Source organism: Pseudophryne corroboree, chromosome 1 (genome assembly GCF_028390025.1).
Source record: "Pseudophryne corroboree isolate aPseCor3 chromosome 1, aPseCor3.hap2, whole genome shotgun sequence".
Taxonomy (NCBI): domain Eukaryota; kingdom Metazoa; phylum Chordata; class Amphibia; order Anura; family Myobatrachidae; genus Pseudophryne; species Pseudophryne corroboree.
Window position 1 is genome coordinate 751,732,408 of NC_086444.1, and position 23,096 is coordinate 751,755,503.

The window sequence follows — 23,096 nt, forward strand, 5'->3', positions numbered from 1 at the left end:
AGACCTTATATCAAAACATACGTGGACACATTTTTTAACAAAATCTTTATTCACATTTTTCATTTCTTTATTCACATACATGTCAGTATTGTCTATTTTTTAACTCTATGTTTCACTGTAGTCTGGACCAATGATTCAGAATATAATTTAATGTATATCTAATAAAGGTTATATTTTAATAATACTTCTATTTAGTGCGTCAATATTACAGATTCCTCTGTTTCTCTTTCCCCACAAACCTTAAAAAACTGCCACAGAATGTGCAAGCTGAATTGTACTACAAATCCAACGAGCAATCGTCTGCTTAGAAGCAGGAGCACCCAGTTTGTTGGGTGCATACAGGATAAACAGCGAGTCAGATTCTCTGACTCCAGCCGTCCTGGAAACATATATTTACAGGGCCCTGACCACGTCAAGCAACTTGGAATCCTCCAAGTCCTTAGTAGCCGCAGGTACCACAATAGGTTGCTTCATGTGAAATGCAGAAACCACCTTAGGTAGAAATTGAGGACAAGTCCTCAATTCTGCCCTGTCAGAATGAAATATTAAATAAGGGCTTTTATATGATAAAGCCGCCAATTTTGACACACGCCTGGCTGAAGCCAGGGCTAACAGCATCGTCACCTTCCATGTGAGATATTTTAAGTCCACAGTGGTGAGTGGTTCAAACCAATGTGACTTTAGGAAACTCAACACAACATTGAGATCCCAAGGTGCCACTGGAGGCACAAAAGGAGGCTGTATATGCAGTACCCCTTTTACAAATGTCTGAACTTCAGGCACTGAAGCCAGTTCCTTTTGGAAGAAAATCGACAGGGCCGAAAATTGAACCTTAATGGACCCTAATTTTAGGCCCATAGACAGTCCTGTTTGCAGGAAATGGAGGAAACGACCCAGTTGAAATTTCTCTGTAGGGGCCTTCTTGGCCTCCCACCACGCAACATATTTTCGCCAAATGCGGTGATAATGTTTTGCGGTTACGTCCTTCCTGGCCTTGACCAGGGTAGGGATGACTTCATCTGGAATGCCTTTTTCCTTCAGGATCCGGCGTTCAACCACCAAGCCGTCAAACGCAGCCGCGGTAAGTCTTGGAACAGACAAGGCCCCTGCTGGAGCAGGTCCTTTCTTAGAGGTAGAGGCCACGGTTCGTCCGTGAGCATCTCTTGAAGTTCCGGATACCAAGTTCTTCTTGGCCAATCCGGAGCCACGAGTATCGTTCTTACTCCCCTTTGCCGTATAATTCTCAGTACTTTTGGTATGAGAGGCAGAGGAGGGAACACATACACTGACTGGAACACCCACGGTGTTACCAGAGCGTCCACAGCTATTGCCTGAGGGTCTCTTGACCTGGCGCAATACCTGTCCAGTTTTTTGTTGAGGCGGGACGCCATCATATCCACCTTTGGTTTTTCCCAACGGTTCACAATCATGTGGAAGACTTCTGGATGAAGTCCCCACTCTCCCGGGTGTAGATCGTGTCTGCTGAGGAAGTCTGCTTCCCAGTTGTCCACTCCCGGAATGAACACTGCTGACAGTGCTATCACATGATCTTCCGCCCAGCGAAGAATCCTTGCAGCTTCTGCCATTGCCCCCCTGCTTCCCGTGCCGCCCTGTCTGTTTACGTGGGCGACTGACGTGATGTTGTCCGATTGGATCAATACCGCCTGACCCTGAAGCAGGGGTTTCGCTTGACTTAGGGCATTGTAAATGGCCCTTAGTTCCAGAATGTTTATATGAAGAGATGTCTCCAGGCTTGACCATAAGCCCTGGAAATTCCTTCCCTGTGTGACTGCTCCCCAGCCTCGCAGGCTGGCATCCGTGGCCACCAGGACCCAGTCCCGAATGCCGAATCTGCGGCCCTCTAGAAGATGAGCACTCTGCAACCACCACAGGAGGGATACCCTTGTCCCCGGTGACAGGGTTATCCGCTGAAGCATCTGAAGATGCGACCCGGACCATTTGTCCAGTAGGTTCCACTGGAAAGTCTTGCGTGGAATCTGCCGAATGGGATTGCTTCGTAGGAAGCCACCATTTTTACCCAGAACCCTTGTGCATTGATGCACCGAGACTTGGTTCGGTTTTAGGAGGTTCCTGACTAGCTCGGATAACTCCCTGGCTTTCTCCTCCGGGAGAAACACCTTCTTTCTGGACTGTGTCCAGGATCATCCCTAGGAACAGAAGACAAGTCGTCGGAACCAGCTGCGATTTTGGAATATTGAGAATCCAATCGTGCTGCCGCAACACTACCTGAGATAGTGCTACACCGACTTCCAAGTGTTCCCTGGATCTTACCCTTATCAGGGAATCGTCCAAGTAAGGGATAACTAAAATTTCCTTCCTTCGAAGGGATATCATTTCGGCCATTACCTTGGTAAAGACCCGGGGTGCCGTGGACCATCCCTACGGCAGCGTCCGAACCGATAGTGACAGTTCTGTACCATAACCTGAAATACCCTTGGTGAAAAGGGTAAATTTTGACATGAAGGTAAGCATCCTTGATGTCCCGAGACATCATGTAGTCCCCTTCTTCCAGGTTTGCAATCACTGCTCTGAGTGACTCAATTTTGAATTTGAACCTCTGTATGCAAGTGTTCAAAGATTTTAGATTTTAAAATCGGTCTCACCGAGCCGTCTGGCTTCGGTACCACAATAGTGTGGAATAATACCCTGTTCCCTGTTGCAGGAGGGGTATCTTGATTATCACCTGCTGGGAATACAGCTTGTGAATGGTTTCCAAAACTGCCTCCCTGTCAGCGGGAGACGTCGGTAAAACAGACCTTTGGAAACGGCGAGGGGGATACGTCTCGAATTCCAATTTGTACCCCTGAAATATTACCTGAAGGATCCAGGGGTCTACTTGCGAGTGAGCCCACTGCGCACTGAAATTCATTGAGAACGGGACCCCACCGTGCCTGAACTTGTAAAGCCCTAGCGTCATACTGAGGGCTTGGCAGAGGCGGAAAAGAGTTTCTGTTCCTTGGAACTGGCTGATCTCTGCAGCCATTTTCCTCTCCCTCTGTCACGAGCAGAAAAGAGGAACCCTTTTGTCCGCTTGCCAACCAGGACTGCGCCTGATAATACGGCGTCTTATTTTGAGGGGCGACCTGGGGTACATCCCCCCTTTTTTGTTAAGGCAATACTTCCAAATGCCGTTTGGAATCCGCATCACCTGACCACTTTACTGGTATAATTGGACAACGCACTTATACTTGATGCCAGTCGGCAAATATTCCGCTGTGCATCATGCATATATAGAAATGCATCTTTTAATTGCTCTATAGGCAATAATATACGGTCCTTATCTAGGATATCATATTTCCAGTCAGGGAATCCGACCACGCCAACCCAGCACTGCACATCCAGGCTGAGGCTATTGCTGGTCGCAGTATAACACCAGTATGTGTGTAAATACATTTTAGGATACCCTCCTGCTTTCTATCAGCAGGATCCCTAAGGGCGGCCATCTCCAGAGAGGGTAGAGCCCTTGTTCTTACAAGCGTGTGAGCGCCTTATCCCCCCTAGGGGGTGTTTCCCAACGCACCCTAACCTCTGGCGGGAAAAGGTATACTGCCAATAACTTTTTAGAAATTATCAATTGTTATCGGGGGGAAACCCACGCATCATCACACACCTCATTTTATTTCTCAGATTCAGGAAAACTACAGGAAGTTTTTCCTCACCAAACATAATACCCCTTTTTTTGGTGGTATTTATATTATCAGAAGAGTGTAAACTTTTTCCATTGCCTCAATCATGCAATGTGTGGCCCTATTGGAAATCACGGTTGTCTCTTCACCGTCGACACAGGAGTCAGTATCCGTGTCGGCGTCTGTATCTGAGGTAACGGGCGCTTTAGAGCCCCTGTATGAGACGTCTGGACAAGCACAAGCTGAGTAGCCGGCTGTCTCATGTCAACCACTGTCTTTTATACAAAGCTGACACTGTCACGCAATTTCAACAGTACATCCACTCAGGTGTCGACCCCCCAGGGGGTGACAACACTATTACAGACACTCTACTCCGTCTCCTCATCATTTTTCTCCTCATACATGTCGACACAAATGTACCGACACACAGCACACACACAGGGAATGCTCTGATAGAGGACAGGACCCCACTAGCCCTTTGGGGAGACAGAGGGAGAGTTTGCCAGCACACACCAGAGCGCTATATATATACAGGGATAACCTTATATAAGTGTTTTTCCCTTTATAGCTGCTGTATTGTTTATACTGCGCCTAATTTGTGCCCCCCTCTCTTTTTTAACCCCTTTCTGTAGTGTAGTGACTGCAGGGGAGAGCCAGGAAGCTTCCCTCCAACTGAGCTGTGAGGGAAAATGGCGCCAGTGTGCTGAGGAGATAGGCTCCGCCCCTTTCTCGGCGTCATTATCATCCGTTTTCTTGTATGTTTTGGCAGGGGTTAAATGCATCCATATAGCCCAGGAGTTATATGTGATGCATTTATTTTAGCCATAAAAGGTTTTCTATCGATTTATTGCGTCTCAGGGCGCTGCCCCCCCAGCGCCCTGCACCCTCAGTGACCGGAGTGTGAAGTGTGCTGAGAGCAATGGCGCACAGCTGCGGTGCTGTGCGCCTACCTTTATCTGAAGACAGGAAAGCCTTCTGCCGCCGATTTTTCCGGACCTCTTCGCTCTTCTGGCTCTGTAAGGGGGCCGGCGGCGCGGCTCCGGTGACCCATCCAGGCTGAACCTGTGATCGTCCCTCTGGAGCTAATGTCCAGTAGCCTAAGAAGCCCAATCCACTCTGCACGCAGGTGAGTTCGCTTCTTCTCCCCTTAGTCCCTCGATGCAGTGAGCCTGTTGCCAGCAGGTCTCACTGAAAATAATAAACCTAAACTAAAACTTTCACAAAGAGCTCAGGAGAGCCCCTAGTGTGCACCCTTCTCGTCGGGCACAGAAAATCTAACTGAGGCTTGGAGGAGGGTCATAGGGGGAGGAGCCAGTGCACACCAGGTGATCCTAAAGCTTTCTTTAGATGTGCCCTGTCTCCTGCGGAGCCGCTGTTCCCCATGGTCCTTACGGAGTTCCCAGCATCCACTAGGACGTCAGAGAAAGTTCTGATTACATGTATAAAAGCTAAAATCACTTTTATTAGACCAATAGAAGTTCCAAACAGGTAGTGGACAGGCAACTCAGGCCAGCCCTTTGGATGTCTTCAAGGCTGAATCTGATTACCATATACAAAGAAACTGGTGACCCATCGTGAATCCCTCCCCCAGAAACTAGGTAACACATTGATCACAAAGGAGCTCAGTGGCTTTTTGGTCTCAGAGGATGATGGACTTGCTGCCAGCTCAGTTCCTGTTTTGGTCTCAGCGTAAGATGGAGTCCCGGCATGATTTTACAGAAAGAGAGAGATATAAGCATTGAGGGGAATGGTATTGTATCGCTGGCCTGTAACTCTATGTAATTGTATGTAACTATGTTTTAACTGCTTGCTGTACGAGTTGTATTCATGTAACTATAGGTATACTGTACTTTGTAATATATATTGAATCCATATCCTTTTAATAGTAAATACATACTTTGGAACTCAGATAATGTGTGGGTGTACTTTTTTCTCTTATGGGATACAGTGTTTTGCGATATACAGCGCACTTTTATCGTATATGGTAATAAAGATGCGCCTGGCGTCTGCAATATATATTAGAGCGGGCATTTTAAATATTTGTGAGAAATCAATTTGGCATTCTTAGATGATAGTGTTTTGACGTCACCGGTTTCCTGGCTTGAACCATGGTAGCAATAACCTTTTTTGAAAGGCCTTTGTGAGCTAGGATGTTCCGCTCACTCTCCATGCCATTAAACGAAGTCGCCGTAAGTCCAGGTAGACTAACTGTCCTTGTTGAAGATCTCTTCTCATTGGCAGAGGCCAAGGGTCTTCGGAGATGTCTAGATCCAGGGGAATCAGAATTGCCTGGACTCTGATTCCTGATTCACTTTAGCACCCTTGAGAGCAATGGAATAAGAGGAAACAGATAGACCAGCTGGTAAGGCCAAGGCGACGTCAAAGCATCCACTGCCCCCGTCTGAGGGTCCCTGGTTCGTGAGCAATACCAGTGAAGCTTCTTGTTGAGTCGAGAAAGCATGTCTATTTGTGGGCAGCCCCGCCAGTCGATGATCTGCTGAAAAACCTGATGGTGGAGACCCCACTCTACCATGCGGAGATCGTGACGACTAAGGAAGTCCGCATCACAGTTATCCACTCTTGCATTTCTTTCTGCCCAGAGGAGTATCTTAGACACTTCTCGCATACAAGCTCTGCTTTTTGTCCCTCCTTGTCGAATTATGTAAGCCACCGCCGTGGCGTTGTCTGACTGAATCTGGATCACGTGATCCTTGAGTAGAGGAGAGGCCTGAAGCAGAGTATTGTAGATCGCCAAAAGTTCCAGAATGTTGATTGGAAGTAGGGCTTCGTGGGCTGACCACCTGCCCTAGAACTGAGCCCCTTGGGTGATAGCTCCCCATTCTCTCAGACTCACATCTGTCGTGAGGAGGATCCAATCCTGAATCCAGAAACTTCGACCTTCCAGTAGGTTTGAGGACTGTAGCCACCACAGGAGAGAAATACCGGCCTGAGGTGACCGTCGTATTATCCCGGTGCATCTGAAGAGCCAGACCACTTGCTCAGGAGATCCAATTGAAATGTTTTGGCATGGAACCTTCCATACTGGGTCGCCTCGTATGAGGCTACCATTTTCCCCAACAATCTTATACAAAGATAAATGGATATTAGAGTAGGCCTTAGAACCATTCGGACCATCTCCTGGAGTGTTCTCGCTTTGTCCTCCGGGAGGAACACTTCTTGAGCGACAGTATACAGAAACATTGCCAGCCACAGGAGCCGCTGAGTTGGCTCCAGGTGGGACTTCTGTAAATATATGATCCACCCATGGTGTGTAACAGAAGCTGAATAGTGTGGCCTATATGGAGCAATAAAAGCTCCCTGGATCTCACTTTTGCCAAGAGATCGTCCAGATAAGGAACAATATTAACCCCCTGGACCCGAAGCTGGAACATCATCTCCGCCATCACCTTCGTGAAAACCCTCGGAGCCGTGGACAGGCCGAAGGGTAGTGCCTGGAACTGGTAGTGATCGTTCAAGCAGGGCAAACCGCAGGTAAGCCTGGTGAGGTGGCCAAATACATGGATATGCAGATAGGTGTCCTTTATATCCAGCGAGACCATGAACTCCCATTCTTCCAGACCCACAATCACTGCTCGCAAAGAGTCCATCTTGAACTTAAAAACCTTTAGGTAAGTGTTCAAGGATTTTAGATTAAGAATGGGCCTTACGGAACCGTCCGGTTTTGGTACCACGAACAGGTGGGAGTAGTAATCCTTTCCCTGTTGTTGTAGTGGCACTGGAACAATGACTTGGGACTGGACCAACTTTAGGATGGCCTGTTGCAGCGTAATTCGTGTACCCTCCAAAGCTGGCAAGTTTGATTTGAAAAATCGTTGGGGAGGAGCGCAGTCAAACTCCAGCTTGTAGCCCTGAGGAATGAGGTCCTTTACCCAGGCATCCTGGCAGGAGCTTTCCCAGATGAGGTGGAAGCTCGACTGCGTCACTTCAGCCGCGAGACCCCCTTGGGGTGGGTGGGCACAGTCATGCTGAGGCCATAGTGGAAGCTGAACTGGTGCTCTGTTCCTGAGAACCTGCTGGTTTTCTTCTCTTACCTCTGGTGCCTCTAATCGCAGTGGAGGCACATCTGGCTATAGATCTAAATTTGTTAGACCGAAAGGACTGGGTACACAGTGCGGGTAGGAACATCTAGCCTGCTGGGCCGAGGGGAGAAACGCGGATTTCCCTGCAGTAACCTTAGAAATCCACGTATCCAACTCAACCCCGAACAGCCACTCCCCCAAGAAGGGGAGGGACTCCACACTGCGCTTGGAATCTGCGTCTGCTATCCACGGACGCAGCAATAGGGCTCTGCGCGCCGACACTGCCATGGCAGTAGCCCTAGCATTAAGAGCGCCTATTTCCTTGAGAGAATCACAAAGGATGCCTGCAGTGTCTTGGATGTGTTTTAGGAGGGTTACCGTAGTAACCAGGGGCATATCTACCGCAAGGCCCTCTTGAATTTGAGCAGCCCATGTATGAATGCAATATGTCATCTAGCAACCCGCAAGCACAGGCCTTTGTGCTACGCCAGCCTCTGTGTAAATAAACTTTAGTGTAGTCTATTTTCCTATCCCCAGGGTCCTTTAGTGTAAAGGAGCCAGGAGCTGGTAGTACCACCTTCTTAGAGAGGCAGGAGACCGATACGTCCATGGCTGGGGGTTCTTCCCAAATTTTTCCTACCTTCTGGGGCAAATGGGAAAGTGTGCAAAAACCTTTTTGTCACCAGATATTTTTTTATCAGGAGTTTTCCAGGCTTGATTAAACAGGTCATCTAATTCCGGTGAATCAGGGAAAGTGACACGGAGTTTTTTTCAGTGCTAAGAAAAATGACTATGTTCCTGCAGCATCCTCTAAAGGGATTTTGAACACATCCCTTATAACCAGTATGAGGGGCTCAATACCCTGTGCAGAAGCTGAATCCTACGTAGCGGAATCCAATTCCTCCCCCCTCCTCCTATACCTCTTCCTCAGAATCTGAGAGTAAATCAGGCAGCCCACGTTTATGTGGTCCTGAGCTAGGGAGGGGGTTGTTTATCATCTGCCTTTGCAGCTAGGTCTGCAACAGCCTGCTGCAGCTGTTGTGTTTTTGCAGTGAGCTGAAATTACATATCTGCCATCTTAGTTTTTATGGCACCGAGCCAGGATGGCTCCTGACCCTCCCCCCACTACCTTGGGAGGACTGACTGCATTGTTCACATGATAGGGAACCAGCTGTAGAGGGAGAGAATCTGGTGTGACATACACGGCATAATTGGTGTTCTACCATGTTTACAGTTGACAACACATAAAAGTATTACAATAGCAAGCCTGTCTTAATGTATGTGGTGAGGAGACAGAGAGGAACAGCACACCTAAGCTTGTCAGACTCCGTGAGACTGCAATAAATAAATATAAATATATATATATATATATATATATATATATATATATATATATATATATATATATAGTTAGAGTGTGTGTGTGTGTGTGTGTGTGTGTGTGTGTGTGTGTGTGTGTGTGTGTGTGTGTGTCACGGTGAAACACACGAGTTTTTGTCCTTTTCAGGACACTATAGAGTGAACAATAGCGGCTCTCCCCCTATTTATACCCCTGTATTGAGTGTCTGGAGGAGCTGTGCGTCCTTGCTGCTGCAGCTGTAAACAGAGGAAAGTGCCAAAACGTACCTGGACCCGCTCTGAGGAAACGCCGCCCCCTATAATGGCGCCGGAGCTATGTAGTTATTTATACTTGCAAAGTCTCCTGTACTGTGTAAAACATCACATAAATGCTGGTTTTTCACCACCGCTGCCAGTGTACACAGGGAGTGTTCCGTATGCCGCCTCCGTGTTGCACCGCACCAAGAACCAGGGGACTCTCCTAGCGGGGCCCCCCGGTTTATGCTCACCATTCTTCTCACCTTCAGGCTATGTTAGGGGTGTGCGTCAACTGCGTTTGCCAAGGCACAATGCCCTGTGGTACCAACTACCGCTCAGGTCGGTGGTCCTGCAGCGGGGAAGCAGCTGACGCCTTAAGAGGCCGGTAACCGCACCCCCCCCCCCCCCCAACCCCCAACTCCCACGGTGCAGGTATACTGTTGCTCAAACAGTATACAGAAAATAATAAAGTTAAAAAAAAAAAAAAAAAAAATATTGAAGAAAAAAAATCTTCTGGAGCTCCAGAGTGTGCATCCTCTCCATTTTTAAAAAAAAATAAGATTTTACTTACCGGTAAATCTATTTCTCGTAGTCCGTAGTGGATGCTGGGGACTCCGTAAGGACCATGGGGAATAGACAGGCTCCGCAGGAGACATGGGCACTTTAAAAAAGAATTTAGATTCTGGTGTTCTCTGGCTCCTCCCTCTATGTCCCTCCTCCAGACCTCAGTTAGAGAAACTGTGCCCAGAAGAGCTGACCGTACAAGGAAAGGATTTTGGTAATCCAGGGCAAGATACATACCAGCCACACCAATCACACCGTATAACTCGTGATAAACTTACCCAGTCAACAGTATGAACAACAACAGAGCATCAGTACAACCCTGATGCAACAATAACATAGCCCTTATTGCAGCAATAACTATATACAAGTATTGCAGAAAAAGTCCGCACTTGGGACGGGCGCCCAGCATCCACTACGGACTACGAGAAATAGATTTACCGGTAAGTAAAATCTTATTTTCTCTAACGTCCTAGTGGATGCTGGGGACTCCGTAAGGACCATGGGGATTATACCAAAGCTCCCAAACGGGCGGGAGAGTGCGGATGACTCTGCAGCACCGATTGAGCAAACAATAGGTCCACATCAGCCAGGGTATCAAACTTGTAGAACTTTGCAAAAGTGTTTGAACCTGACCAAGTAGCAGCTCGGAATAGCTGTAATGCCGAGACCCCTCGGGCAGCCGCCCAAGAAGAGCCCACCTTCCTAGTGGAATGGGTTTTAACTGATTTTGGCAGCGGCAATCCAGCCGCAGAATGAGCCTGCTGAATCGTGTTACAGATCCAGCGAGCCATAGTCTGCTTTGAAGCAGGAGCACCCAGCTTGTTGGATGCATACAGGATAAACAGCGACTCCGTTTTCCTGACTCTAGCCGTTCTGGCTACATAAACCTTCAAAGCCCTGACCACATCCAGTAACTCGGAATCCTCCAAGTCACGAGTAGCCACAGGCACCACAATAGGTTGGTTCATATGAAAAGATGACACCACTTTTGGCAGAAATTGTGGACGGGTCCGCAATTCTGCTCTATCCATATGGAAAACCAGATGGGGGCTTTTATGTGACAAAGCTGCTAATTCTGACACACGCCTAGCCGAAGCCAAGGCTAATAGCATGACCACCTTCCACGTGAGATATTTTAACGCCACCGTTTTAAGTGGTTCAAACCAGTGTGATTTCAGGAAACTTAACACTACGTTAAGATCCCAAGGTGCCACTGGAGGCACAAAAGGAGGCTGAATATGCAGCACACCCTTTACAAACATCTGAACTTCTGGTAGAGAAGCCAACTCTAATTGAAAGAAAATGGATAGGGCCGAAATCTGGACCTTAATGGAGCCCAATTTTAGGCCCAAATTCACTCCTGACTGTAGGAAGTGAAGGAAACGGCCCAGCTGGAATTCCTCTGTAGGAGCATTCCTGGCCTCACACCAAGAAACATATTTTCGCCATATACGGTGATGAGGTTTAGCGGTCACGTCCTTCCTAGCCTTTATCAGCTTAGGAATGACCTCGTCCGGAATGCCCTTTTCTGCTAGGATCCGGCGTTCAACCGCCATGCCGTCAAACGCAGCCACGGTAAGACTTGGAACAGACAGGGCCCCTGTTGCAACAGGTCCTGTCTTAGAGGAAGAGGCCACAGGTCCTCTGTGAGCATTTCTTGCAGATCTGGATACCAGGTCCTTCGTGGCCAATCTGGAACAATGAGGATTGTTCTCACTCCTCCTTTTCTTATTATCCTCAGCACCTTGGGAATGAGAGGAAGAGGAGGAAATACCTAGACCGACTGGAACACCCACGGTGTCACCAGGGTGTCTACCGCTATTACTTGAGGGTCTCTTGACCTGGCGCAATACCTCTGTAGTTTTTTGTTGAGGCGGGATGCCATCATGTCCACCTGTGGCAGTTCCCACCGATATGTGATCTGTGTGAAGACTTCCTGATGAAGTCCCCACTCTCCCGGGTGGAGGTCGTGTCTGCTGAGGAAGTCTGTTTCCCAGTTGTCCACTCCCGGGATGAACACTGCTGACAGAGCGCTTACGTGATTCTCCGCCCAGCAAAGAATTCTGGTGGCTTCTGCCATCGCCACTCTGCTCCTTGTGCCGCCTTGGCGGTTCACCTGAGCCACTGCGGTGATGTTGTCTGACTGATTAAGAACCGGTTGGTCGCGAAGCAAGTGCTCCGCTTGACGTAGGGCGTTATATACGGCCCTTAGTTCCAGGATGTTGATGTGAAGGCAAGTCTCTTGACTTGACCACAGACCTTGGAAATTTCTTCCCTGTGTGACTGCTCCCCACCCTCGGAGGCTAGCGTCCGTGGTCACCAGGACCAAGTCCTGAATTCCGAATCTGCGTCCCTCCAGAAGGTGAGAACTCTGCAGCCACCACAGGAGTGACACCCTGGCCCTGGGGGACAGGGTGATTAACCGATGCATCTGAATATGTGATCCGGACCACTTGTCCAGTAAGTCCCATTGGAAGGTCCTCGCATGGAACCTGCCGAAGGGAATGGCCTCGTATGATGCCACCATCCTTCACAGGACTCGAGTGCAGTGATGCACTGACACCTGTTTTGGTTTTAATAGATTCCTGACCAGTGTCATGAGCTCCTGAGCTCTCTCTATCGGGAGATAAACCCTTTTCTGGTCTGTGTCTAGAATCATGCCTAGGAAAGGCAGATGAGCCGTAGGAACCAACTGCGACTTTGGAATATATAGAATCCCGCCGTGTTGCCGTTACACTTCCAGAGAAAGTGATACGCTGTTCAGCAACTGCTCTCTTGATCTCGCTTTTATGAGATCGTCCAAGTACGGGATAATTGTGACACCTTGCTTCCGCAGGAGCACCATCATTTCCGCCATTACCTTGGTGAAGATTCTCGGGGCCGTGGAGAGACCAACCGGCAACGTCTGAAATTGGTAATGACAATCCTGTACCGCAAATCTGAGGTACGCCTGATGAGGTGGATAAATGGGGACATGAAGGTATGCATCCTTTATGTCCAGAGACACCATAAAATCTCCCCCTTTCAGGCTTGCGATGACCGCTCTTAGCGATTCAATCTTGAACTTGAACCTTTTCAGGTATATGTTCAGGGATTTTAAATTCAATATGGGGCTGACCAAACCATCCGGTTTCGGGACTACTACATGGTCGAATAATAACCCCTTGTTGAAGGAGGGGAACCTTGACCACCACCTGTTGAAGATACAATTTGTGAATTGCAGTTAACACTATTTCCCTCTCGTGGGGGGAAGCCGGCAGGGCCGTCGGTGAGGGGGCATCTCCTCAAAGTCCAGCTTGTATCCCTGAGACACAATATCTATTGCCCAGGGTTCCAACAGGGAGTGAACCCACTTGTGGCTGAAATTACGTAGACGTGCCCCCACCGGGCCTAGTTCCGCCTGTGGAGCCCCAGCGACATGCGGTGGATTTTGTAGAGGCCGGGGAGGACTTCTGTTCCTGGGAACTAGCTGTGTTGTGCAGCTTCTTTCCTCTGCCCCTGCCAAGGAAGGACGCACCTCGGACTTTGTTTCTTTGTATTCGAAAGGCTGCATATGATAATGTCATGCTTTCCTAGGCTGTGCAGGAATATAAGGCAAAAGATCAGAATTACCAGCTATAGCTGTGGAGACCAGGTCCGAGATCCCTTCTCCACACAATCCTCAGCCTTCCATATGCCTCTTAAGTCGGCATCACCTGTCCATTGCATATTCTACAGGACACGTCAAGCAGAAATCGACATAGCGTTGACTCAAGAACCCAGTAGACTAATGTCTCTTTGGGCATGTTATTTATATATATATATCTATATATCTATATCTATCTTAAGACAGCATCTTTAATATCTATATATATATCTATCTATCTATATATATACATATACACACACACATACTAGGGTCTCAATCTCTGCTGATAAGGTACCTGTCCACGCTGCTACAGCGCTATAAACCCATGCAGACACAATCGCCGGTCTGAGTACTGTACCAGAATGTGCACGCTATCTGCAGAATCCCTGAGGATAGCTGTTAAGTCAGGGCTACCTTTTGTGTAAATGTGACACCCTAGGGGAAGATTCCTATCGTATCCTGGCCCTAGTAGGGAAAGGATACTCCATGAGAATTCTTTGTGGGAAACTGCAGTCTCTTGTCTGGAGATTCCCGCTCTTTTTCATCATGAGAGGAGGGAAATTTACCTCAGCTTTCTTCCCCTTAAACATGTGTACCCTTGTGTCAGGGACAGATGAGTCCTCAGTGATATGCAAATCATCTTATTACAATAATCATATATTGAATACTTTCCTGCCATTTTTGGCTGTAACTTTGCATTATCGTAGTCGACACTGGAGTAAGACCCTGTGTCGATATCAGTGTCTATTATTTTGGATAGTGAGCATTGAGAGACTCTGAAGGTCTCTGCGACATAGGGACAGACATGGGTAGATTCCCTGTCTGTTCTCTAATCTTTTGTGCAATAAATTCACCTTAGCACTTAATTACACATATCCAAACAGGTGTCAGCGTTGTCGACTGAGACACCCCTCACACACACACATTTGCTCCATCTCCTCCTTGGGGGAGCCTTTTACCTCAGACATATCGACACACACGTACAGACACACCACACACTCAGGGAATGCTCATCTGAAGACAATTCCCCCACAAGGCCCTTTGGAGAGACGGAGAGAGAGTATGCCAGCACACACCCCAGCGCTATTAACCCAGGAATAACACAGTCACTTAATGTTAACCCAGTAGCTGCTGTTTATATTGATTTTTGCGCCTAATTATGTGCCCCCCCCTCTCTTTTTACCCACTTCTACCGTGTATCCGCAGGGGAGAGGCTGAGGAGCTTCCTCTCAGCGGTGCTGTGGAGAAAAAACATGGCGCTGGTGAGTGCTGAGGAAGAAGCCCCGCCCCCTCGACGGCAGGCTTACGTCCCGCTTAAATATACATTTACTTGGCGGGGGGGCTCATACATATATACAGTGCCCAACTGTTTATATGCTAAACATTTGCCAAAGAGGTCCTAATTGCTGCCCAGGGCGCCCCCCCCCCCCCCGTGCCCTGCACCCTTACAGTGACCGGAGTATGTGAGGTGTGTGTGGGAGCAATGGCGCACAGCTGCAGTGCTGTGCGCTACCTCAGTGAAGACTGGAGTCTTCTGCCGCTGATTTCGAAGTCTTCTTGCTTCTTATGCTCACCCGGCTTCGGTCTTCCGGCTCTGCGAGGGGGACGGCGTCGCGGCTCTGGGATCGGACGACGAGGGTGAGATCCTGTGTACGATCCATCTGGAGCTAATGGTGTCCAGTAGCCTAAGAAGAAGGACCTATCTTCAGAGAGTAGGGCTGCTTCTCTCCCCTCAGTCCCACGATGCAGGGAGTCTGTTGCCAGCAGAGCTCCCTGAAAATAAAAAACCTAACAAAATAATTTCTTACAGCAAGCTCAGGAGAGCTCACTGAACAGCACCCAGCTCGTCCGGGCACAGATTCAAACTGAGGTCTGGAGGAGGGACAGAGGGAGGAGCCAGAGCACACCAGTATCTAAATTCTTTCTTAAAGTGCCCATGTCTCCTGCGAAGCCCGTCTATTCCCCATGGTCCTTACGGAGTCCCCAGCATCCACTAGGACGTTAGAGAAAGTGGCTGTAGGAGGGGGCATAGAGGGGAGGAGCCAGCACACCCAGATGAAGGAATTTAAAGTGCACCGGCTCCTTTGGACCCCCATCTATACCCCATTGTACTAAGTGAACCCCGGTATCCCTTATGGATGTTAGAGAAATATGGTTGGGTCAGGTACTGTAAAGAATTAAAACTTCTGCAAGATTTTGGTAGGCTCCACCAGTCTGAGACCAACCTGAAGCAGAAGATGGACTGGTACCAGACACTGACGTGGACAGAGACCAAGAATGACAATGCAGACTGCTTGACCACAGAATTGGGACATCTGTCGGCCAAAGATTGATGACCATGGTAGTGTGATCCCAAGAAGTTTATTTTTAGACTAAAAATTAACAATTCATGGATGTACAGTATGTATAATACTCTTCTGATCATCTTCAACAGTTGCTATCTGGATAGTTGAACTATTGCTGTTACTACTTCTGGTATGGTTTTCAAGATACTAGTCTCCTCAGAAGAGTAGTAGTACACACAGTATGACCAGCATTGAAGAGTTGCTTGTCTGGGACAATTCCTCAATGATCTCTTTAACAGTGCCGCCTGCATAAACAGTTTTTTTAGAGTCATCAATACCCATTACTTCATAGATACCTGTCAAATGGTCTGTTAAATACATGTTAAAATTGGACTTACAGAAAGCTAAAACTGAGCTCCCTCATAAAATCAGATGTATCAGAATAATTCTGCTGCACACCCGATTTTTTTTCTTCATAAGTAAAAACTAATGATGTGACCTTTTGAATTTCAATGGATTTAACGATTTCTTAGTATCAAAGCTAATGCCATCCATTTAATAAGCTCCTTCATGTGAGAGGGTGGCTGTTCCTGCTCATTAGTACTGTCATTTGGCCAAATTTTCCATGAGGATAGTATCAGGTAATTTGTGTCTGTAAATGACAATTCTAGGTTTATGACTTCATAACGATTCTCAGCTGACTCAAGAGATCATTTCCTTCATGTCAAACCTTTAACCAGTGCATTCAGCTACACCAAATACAAAAAAAAAAAAAACTCAACTAAAAAACAATACTACTGAACATAATTTCCCTACAGCTTAGCCTGTCCTTGGTTGTGGCCATTTCTACTACACTGAGCTACAACTGAGGATGGTTTCATGTGCTTCTGCAACGTCACAGTGTTGAATGAAGTTGTCAGATTTCAGTGGTCAAATGAGTGCTCACAACGTTTTCTGTATGTGCTTGATGTCATCATGCTCAATGTCACAATACACCAGTTTTAAAAGGTGAGAATAATATTTCAGTAGTAACATATTATAGGATGCATGTTCTGAGGGAAGGAATTTTAGACACAGAAAGGAGGCAGCTTTGGCCCTATAAATCCTCTAGGCATGTATTAATGTAGCCATGTTAGCTTTGCTGAGATGTTAATAAAAACTAGTGATGAGCGGATTCGGTTTTACTCGGTTCTTAAAACGGCATCTTATTGGCACACGGATGTCACGTGTGTATGCACCTTAAGCAAGACTGATGCTTAACATTAACTTGTTCGTATTTTCAATTTCATCTATGAGTGTACTTTGTATGTATTAATAGGTTTAATCTATCTACATATAATATAGTCATATATAATAGGAATAATAAGCATTAAAAAAAAAAGAAAGATTTTATTTAATTATGTAAACTAACATTATTAATCTTAGACAGCATTTAAACATGGTTGATCGAGGTTTCTAATACATTATTTTCTTTACATTAAAACATGAATGCAAAAAAAAAAAAATATATAATAATAATAATAATAATAATTATTATTATTATTATTATTATTATATATATTTTTTTTTCCAGTCCTGATTCTTTCATTCCATTAGGAATTAATGGAGTGATTGCAAGTTGCAAATAATTGCAGCCCGGCATGTCGCATCACAGCAAGATGAACATGGCTACATCTGTATCTTCCCTGTACCTCCGGAGGACTGGTGGATTAACCCTATTGTGTATGCTGCTAGAGAGGAAGAAAATTTCAACAAAACTGCTGATGCAGTACCAAAGAAATGCAACCTCTCCTGTGGGCATTTCTGAAAATAAATAAAACAAAAGCTCCCCGCACTATGAGACAGTAGAAGACCTGCTTATAGGTTCGCTGGGGGCTACTGAATTAGGCCCGATACGGAGCGCTCCTACTCGCGCCCCGCCCCACCCCACCCCCCAATGCTGGCGCTTATTAGGGATTAGCCTTCAGGTGCATGAGGCACCTGAAGGCTAATCCCTAATAAGCGCCAGCATTGGGAGGTGGGGGTGGGGCGCGAGTAGGAGCGCTCCGTATCGGGCCTAATTCAGTAGCCCCCAGCGAACCTATAAGCAGTCTTCTACTGTCTCATAGTGCGGGGAGCTTTTGTTTTATTTATTTTCAGAAATGCCCACATAATCCACAATAAGCATCCGTCAGAGCTGCAATAACACACTGAATTGGATCACTTGTGTTATCGCATAGTTGCGGGTTCAATTTTGCCTGATAAAATTGGCCTGGATACCACGTTAATGACCATCGGTCAAAAATAGCAATATCTGGCCGTTTTCATCAGCCGAAAATGGACCGCAAGTAATTGTATACACTCTAAAGAAAAGCAAAACATACTGAATAGCCAAAGTGTTCACACCATGGTCCAGCATGAAAGAGAAAAAAACCAGATGCCAAAAAAAAAGGTTTAGCATTTCATGATTCACATGTTTAAAATAGTTCAAATCAAGAGATAAACGATTTAAAAGTTGGTTCATAAAAACTGGAGCATACGCAATGTTTCTATTTAAGTGCTATTTTGAGTCATTTCAGGTATTTATTTACATTTTTAGCCAACATCCATTAACACACTTCACAGCTCCGCTTATATTGGAACTTTTTTTTTTTTTTTTAACTGATAACATTCCACCACCAACATTTTTGCAGCACAAAAATAAATTGTAACTAGATTTGTTTTTTGTCAAAAGACTCTGCATTTTCACGAATTAGTATTAGCCCAGATGCAATTTCAGCCAATCAAAACAGCTGGATATCGCGAATAATGACCGAAGGACAAGATATACTCATCCTCAGCAACTATGGGAGTTAATATCAATATACAGGTGGAGTATCCCATATCCAAATATTCCGAAATATGGAATATTTCGAAATACGGAATTTTGAGTGAGAGCGAGATAGTGAAACCTTTGTTTTCCTATGGCTCAGTGTATACAAACGTTGTTTAATACACAAAGTTATAAAAATATTGTATTAAATGACCTTCAGGTTGTGTGTTTTAGTTGGACAGGTTGAGTATCCCATATCCAAATATTCCGAAATACGGAATATTCCGAAATACGGACTTTTTTGAGTGAGTGAGATAGTGAAACTTTTGTTTTTTGATGGCTCAATGGCTCAATGTGCACAAACTGTGTTTAATACACAAAGTTATTAAAAATATTGTATTAAATGACCTTCAGGCTGTGTGTATAAGGTGTATATGAAACATGAATTAATTGTGTGAATGTAGACACACTTTGTTTAATGCTCAAAGTTATAAAAAATATCGGCTAAAATTACCTTCAGGCTGTGTGTATAAGGTGTATATGAAACAAATGCATTCAGTGCTTAGATTTAGGTCCCATCACCATGATATCTCATTATGGTATGCAATTATTCCAAAATACCGAAAAATCCGATATCCAAAATACCTCTGGTCCCAAGCATTTTGGATAAGGGATACTCAACCTGTATATGAAACATAAATGACTTGTGTGAATGTACACACACTTTGTTTAATTCACAAAGTTATTAAAAATATTGGTTAAAATTACCTTCAGGCTGTGTGTATAAGTTGTATATGAAACATAAATACATTCTGTGCTTAGACTTAGGTCCCATTGCCATGATATCCCATTATGGTATGCAATTATTCCAAAATATGGAAAAATCCAATATCCAAAATACTTCTGGTCCCAAGCATTTTGGATTAGGGATACTCAACCTGTATCAGTTTATCCTTACAAGTATATATTTAAACAATTTTCCATTTAACAACTTTCAATGCTTGGTGAAATCTTAACTGAAACAAAGTCAGCTTGCATAAATGGTTATAGCAATATTTAATACATGTACAGCATCAATTCTTCTAGAAACACTTCCTCAGTTTTTGAAGGAACTCTAAAGGAGGTTGTTCCAAACATCTTTTGTGGATCTAGGCTTGCTCAAATCCTTCTGTCTCTTCATGTAATCCCAGACAGACTCAATGTTGAGAACAGGTCTCTGTGGGGGCCATATCATCACTTCCAGGACTTCTTGTTCTTATTTACGCTGAACAGTTTTTAATTACATTGGCTGTATGCTTGGTATCCGTGTCGTACTGCAGAATAAATGTGGAGCCAAATCAGAAGCCTCCCTCCCTGATGGTATTGCATTACTGCTAAATAACTGTATTTCTCAGCACTGAGGACACCATTAATCCTGACCAAACCCCCAACTCCATTTGCTGAAATGCAGCCTCAAACTTGAAAGAAATCTCCACCATGCTTCACTGTTGCCTGCAGACACTCATTGTACCACACTCCTGCCCTTCTGCATACAAACTGCCTTCTGTTAAATCCATATATTTGAGTATCAGTGCAGAGCACCTGCTGCCAGTTTTTTTGCAACCCGTTTCCTATGTTTCCGTGCATAGTTGAGTTACTTGGCCTTGTTTCCACATCGAAGGTATGGCTTTTTTGCTGCAATTCTTCCATGAAGTCCACTTCTGACCAGACTTCTCCTAACCAGATGGGTGTACATGGGTCCCACTGGTTTCTGCCAGGTCTAAGCTGACGGCAATGCTGGACAGCTTTCATATTCAAAGGGAAGTAAGCAATATGTGTCTTTCCTATGATGCACTAAGTTTCCTTAGCCAACCACTGCATCTACGGTCCTCAACGTAGCCCATGTCTTTGTGCTTCTTCAAAAGAACAGCACATCTTGAAACCCCAGCTGCTTTGAAATCTTTGCCTGGGAGAAACCTTGCTGATGCAGTGTAACTACCTTGTTGCTGTACTCAGTCTTGCCATGGTATATGATCGGTGACATAAAACGGGGTTCCACAACCTCAACTTTGTAGCAGAGGTTGCCTGTTCCACACCCAGATAGAGAGAGTGAGTGAGAGAGAGATCTATAGAGCTCTCTCAACACGCACACAAATACGTCCTCTTAAGTTGTTGCTGCGTATAGCAGCATTGCCATGCTCGCCTGCAGCGCCAGCATCCTGTGCATTGTCAATTGATAGTGTGTTGCTGTGTTCGCACGCACCCGCTAAGGGGACACATCTATATATCTCGTAGGACTATTTCAGATCACATATAATCTAAACTAGCAAAAAACAATTTCATATACCAAAACAATATTAGGGTCATTAAAAGTTACAGCTAAAGAGAAAAAAAAATAATAATAATTTGAAAGGCAATCTTTAGCAGTAAGTTGGAACATACCGCCTGACCATACACAGCTTCTTGTGGTTTTCCACTGGGATCCAGCCCCCCATGCACATAAGAAGAATTCCTTCCATAAAACCTGTGGCAGAAAAAACAATAGGGCAAAAAATAAGAATTTACTCACCGGTAATTCTATTTCTCGTAGTCCGTAGTGGATGCTGGGGACTCCGTAAGGACCATGGGGAATAGACGAGCTCCGGAGGAGACTGGGCACTCTAAAAGAAAGATTAGGTACTATCTGGTGTGCACTGGCTCCTCCCTCTATGCCCCTCCTCCAGACCTCAGTTAGGGAAACTGCCCGGAAGAGCTGACACTACAAGGAAAGGATTTGGAATCCAGGGTAAGACTCATACCAGCCACACCAATCACACCGTATAACTTGTGATAACCATACCCAGTTAACAGTATGAACAACAACTGAGCCTCAATCAACGGATGGCTCATAACAATAACCCTTTAGTAAGCAATAACTATATACACGTATTGCAGAAGAAGTCCGCACTTGGGACGGGCGCCCAGCATCCACTACGGACTACGAGAAATAGACTTACCGGTGAGTAAATTCTTATTTTCTCTGACGTCCTAGTGGATGCTGGGGACTCCGTAAGGACCAAGGGGGTTATACCAAAGCTCCCAAACGGGCGGGAGAGTGCGGACGACTCTGCAGCACCGAATGAGCAAACTCAAGGTCCTCCTCAGCCAGGGTATCAAACTTGTAGAACTTAGCAAATGTGTTTGATCCCGACCAAGTAGCAGCTCGGCAAAGCTGTAAAGCCGAGACCCCTCGGGCAGCCGCCCAAGAAGAGCCCACCTTCCTTGTGGAATGGGCTTTTACTGATTTTGGATGCGGCAATCCAGCAGCAGAGTGAGGAAGCTGAATCGTGCTACAGATCCAGCGAGCAATAGTCTGCTTCGAAGCAGGAGCGCCAACCTTGTTGGCTGCATACAGAATAAACAGCGAGTCAGACTTTCTGACTCCCGCCGTTCTGGAAACATAAATTTTCAAAGCCCGGACTACGTCCAGCAACTTGGAATCCTCCAAGTCCCTAGTAGCCGCAGGCACCACAATAGGTTGGTTCAAATGAAACGATGATACCACCTTAGGGAGAAATTGGGGACGAGTCCTCAATTCTGCCCTGTCCATTTGGAAGATCAGATAGGGGCTTTTACATTACAAAGCCGCCAATTATGACACACGCCTAGCCGAAGCTAAGGCCAATAGCATGACCACTTTCCACGTGAGATTTTAGCTCCACGGTCTGAAGTGGCTCAAACCAGTGGGATTTCAGGAAATCCAACACAACGTTAAAATCCCAAGGTGCCACTGGTGGCACAAAAGGAGGCTGAATATGCAGCACTCCCTTTACAAACGTCTGAACCTCAGGCAGTGAAGCCAGTTCTTTTTGAAAGAAAACGGATAGGGCCGAGATCTGAACCTTTATGGACCCTAATTTGAGGCCCATAGTCACACCTGACTGTAGGAAATGCAGAAAACGACCCAACTGAGAAGTCCTCTGTAGGGGCCTTCCTGGCCTCAAACGCAGCCGCGGTAATTCTTGGAACAGACAGGGCCCCTGCTGCAACAGGTCCTGTCTGAGAGGCAGAGGCCATGGGTCCTCTGTGACCATCTCTTGAAGTTCTGGGTACCAAGTCCTTCTTGGCCAATCCGGAACAATGAGTATCGTTCTCACTCCTCTTTTTCTTACTATTCTCAGTACCTTGTGTATGAGAGGAAGAGGAGGAAACACATATACCGACTGGAACACCCACGGAGTTACCAGTGCGTCCACAGCTATCGCCTGAGGGTCCCTTGACCTGGCGCAATATTTTTTTAGCTTTTTGTTTAGGCGGGACGCCATCATGTCCACCTGTGGCCGTTCCCACCGATTTGCAATCTGCTCGAAGACTTCTTGATGAAGTCCCCACTCTCCGGGGTGGAGGTCGTGCCTGTTGAGGAAGTCTGCTTCCCAGTTGTCCACTCCCGGAATGAACACTGCTGACAGTGCTTGTACGTGATTCTCCGCCCAACGAAGAATCCTTGTGGCTTCCGCCATTGCCACCCTGCTTCTTGTGCCGCCCTGTCGGTTTACATGGGCGACTGCCGTGATGTTGTCTGACTGA

The 23,096-nt window shown here is 46.2% G+C and overlaps 1 protein-coding gene across 5 annotated transcripts in view; it reads right to left on the reverse strand.

Moving 5' to 3' along the window:
- Nucleotides 1-23,096, reverse strand: part of G3BP2 (G3BP stress granule assembly factor 2) — a 224,714-nt gene that overhangs the window by 157,785 nt on the left and 43,833 nt on the right. For all 5 annotated transcript variants that reach the window (XM_063916905.1, XM_063916914.1, XM_063916878.1 and 2 more), the window contains exon 3: nt 20,973-21,054. In XM_063916905.1, the coding sequence (XP_063772975.1) occupies nt 20,973-21,054 (82 nt within the window). The remainder of the gene's footprint in view (nt 1-20,972; nt 21,055-23,096) is intronic.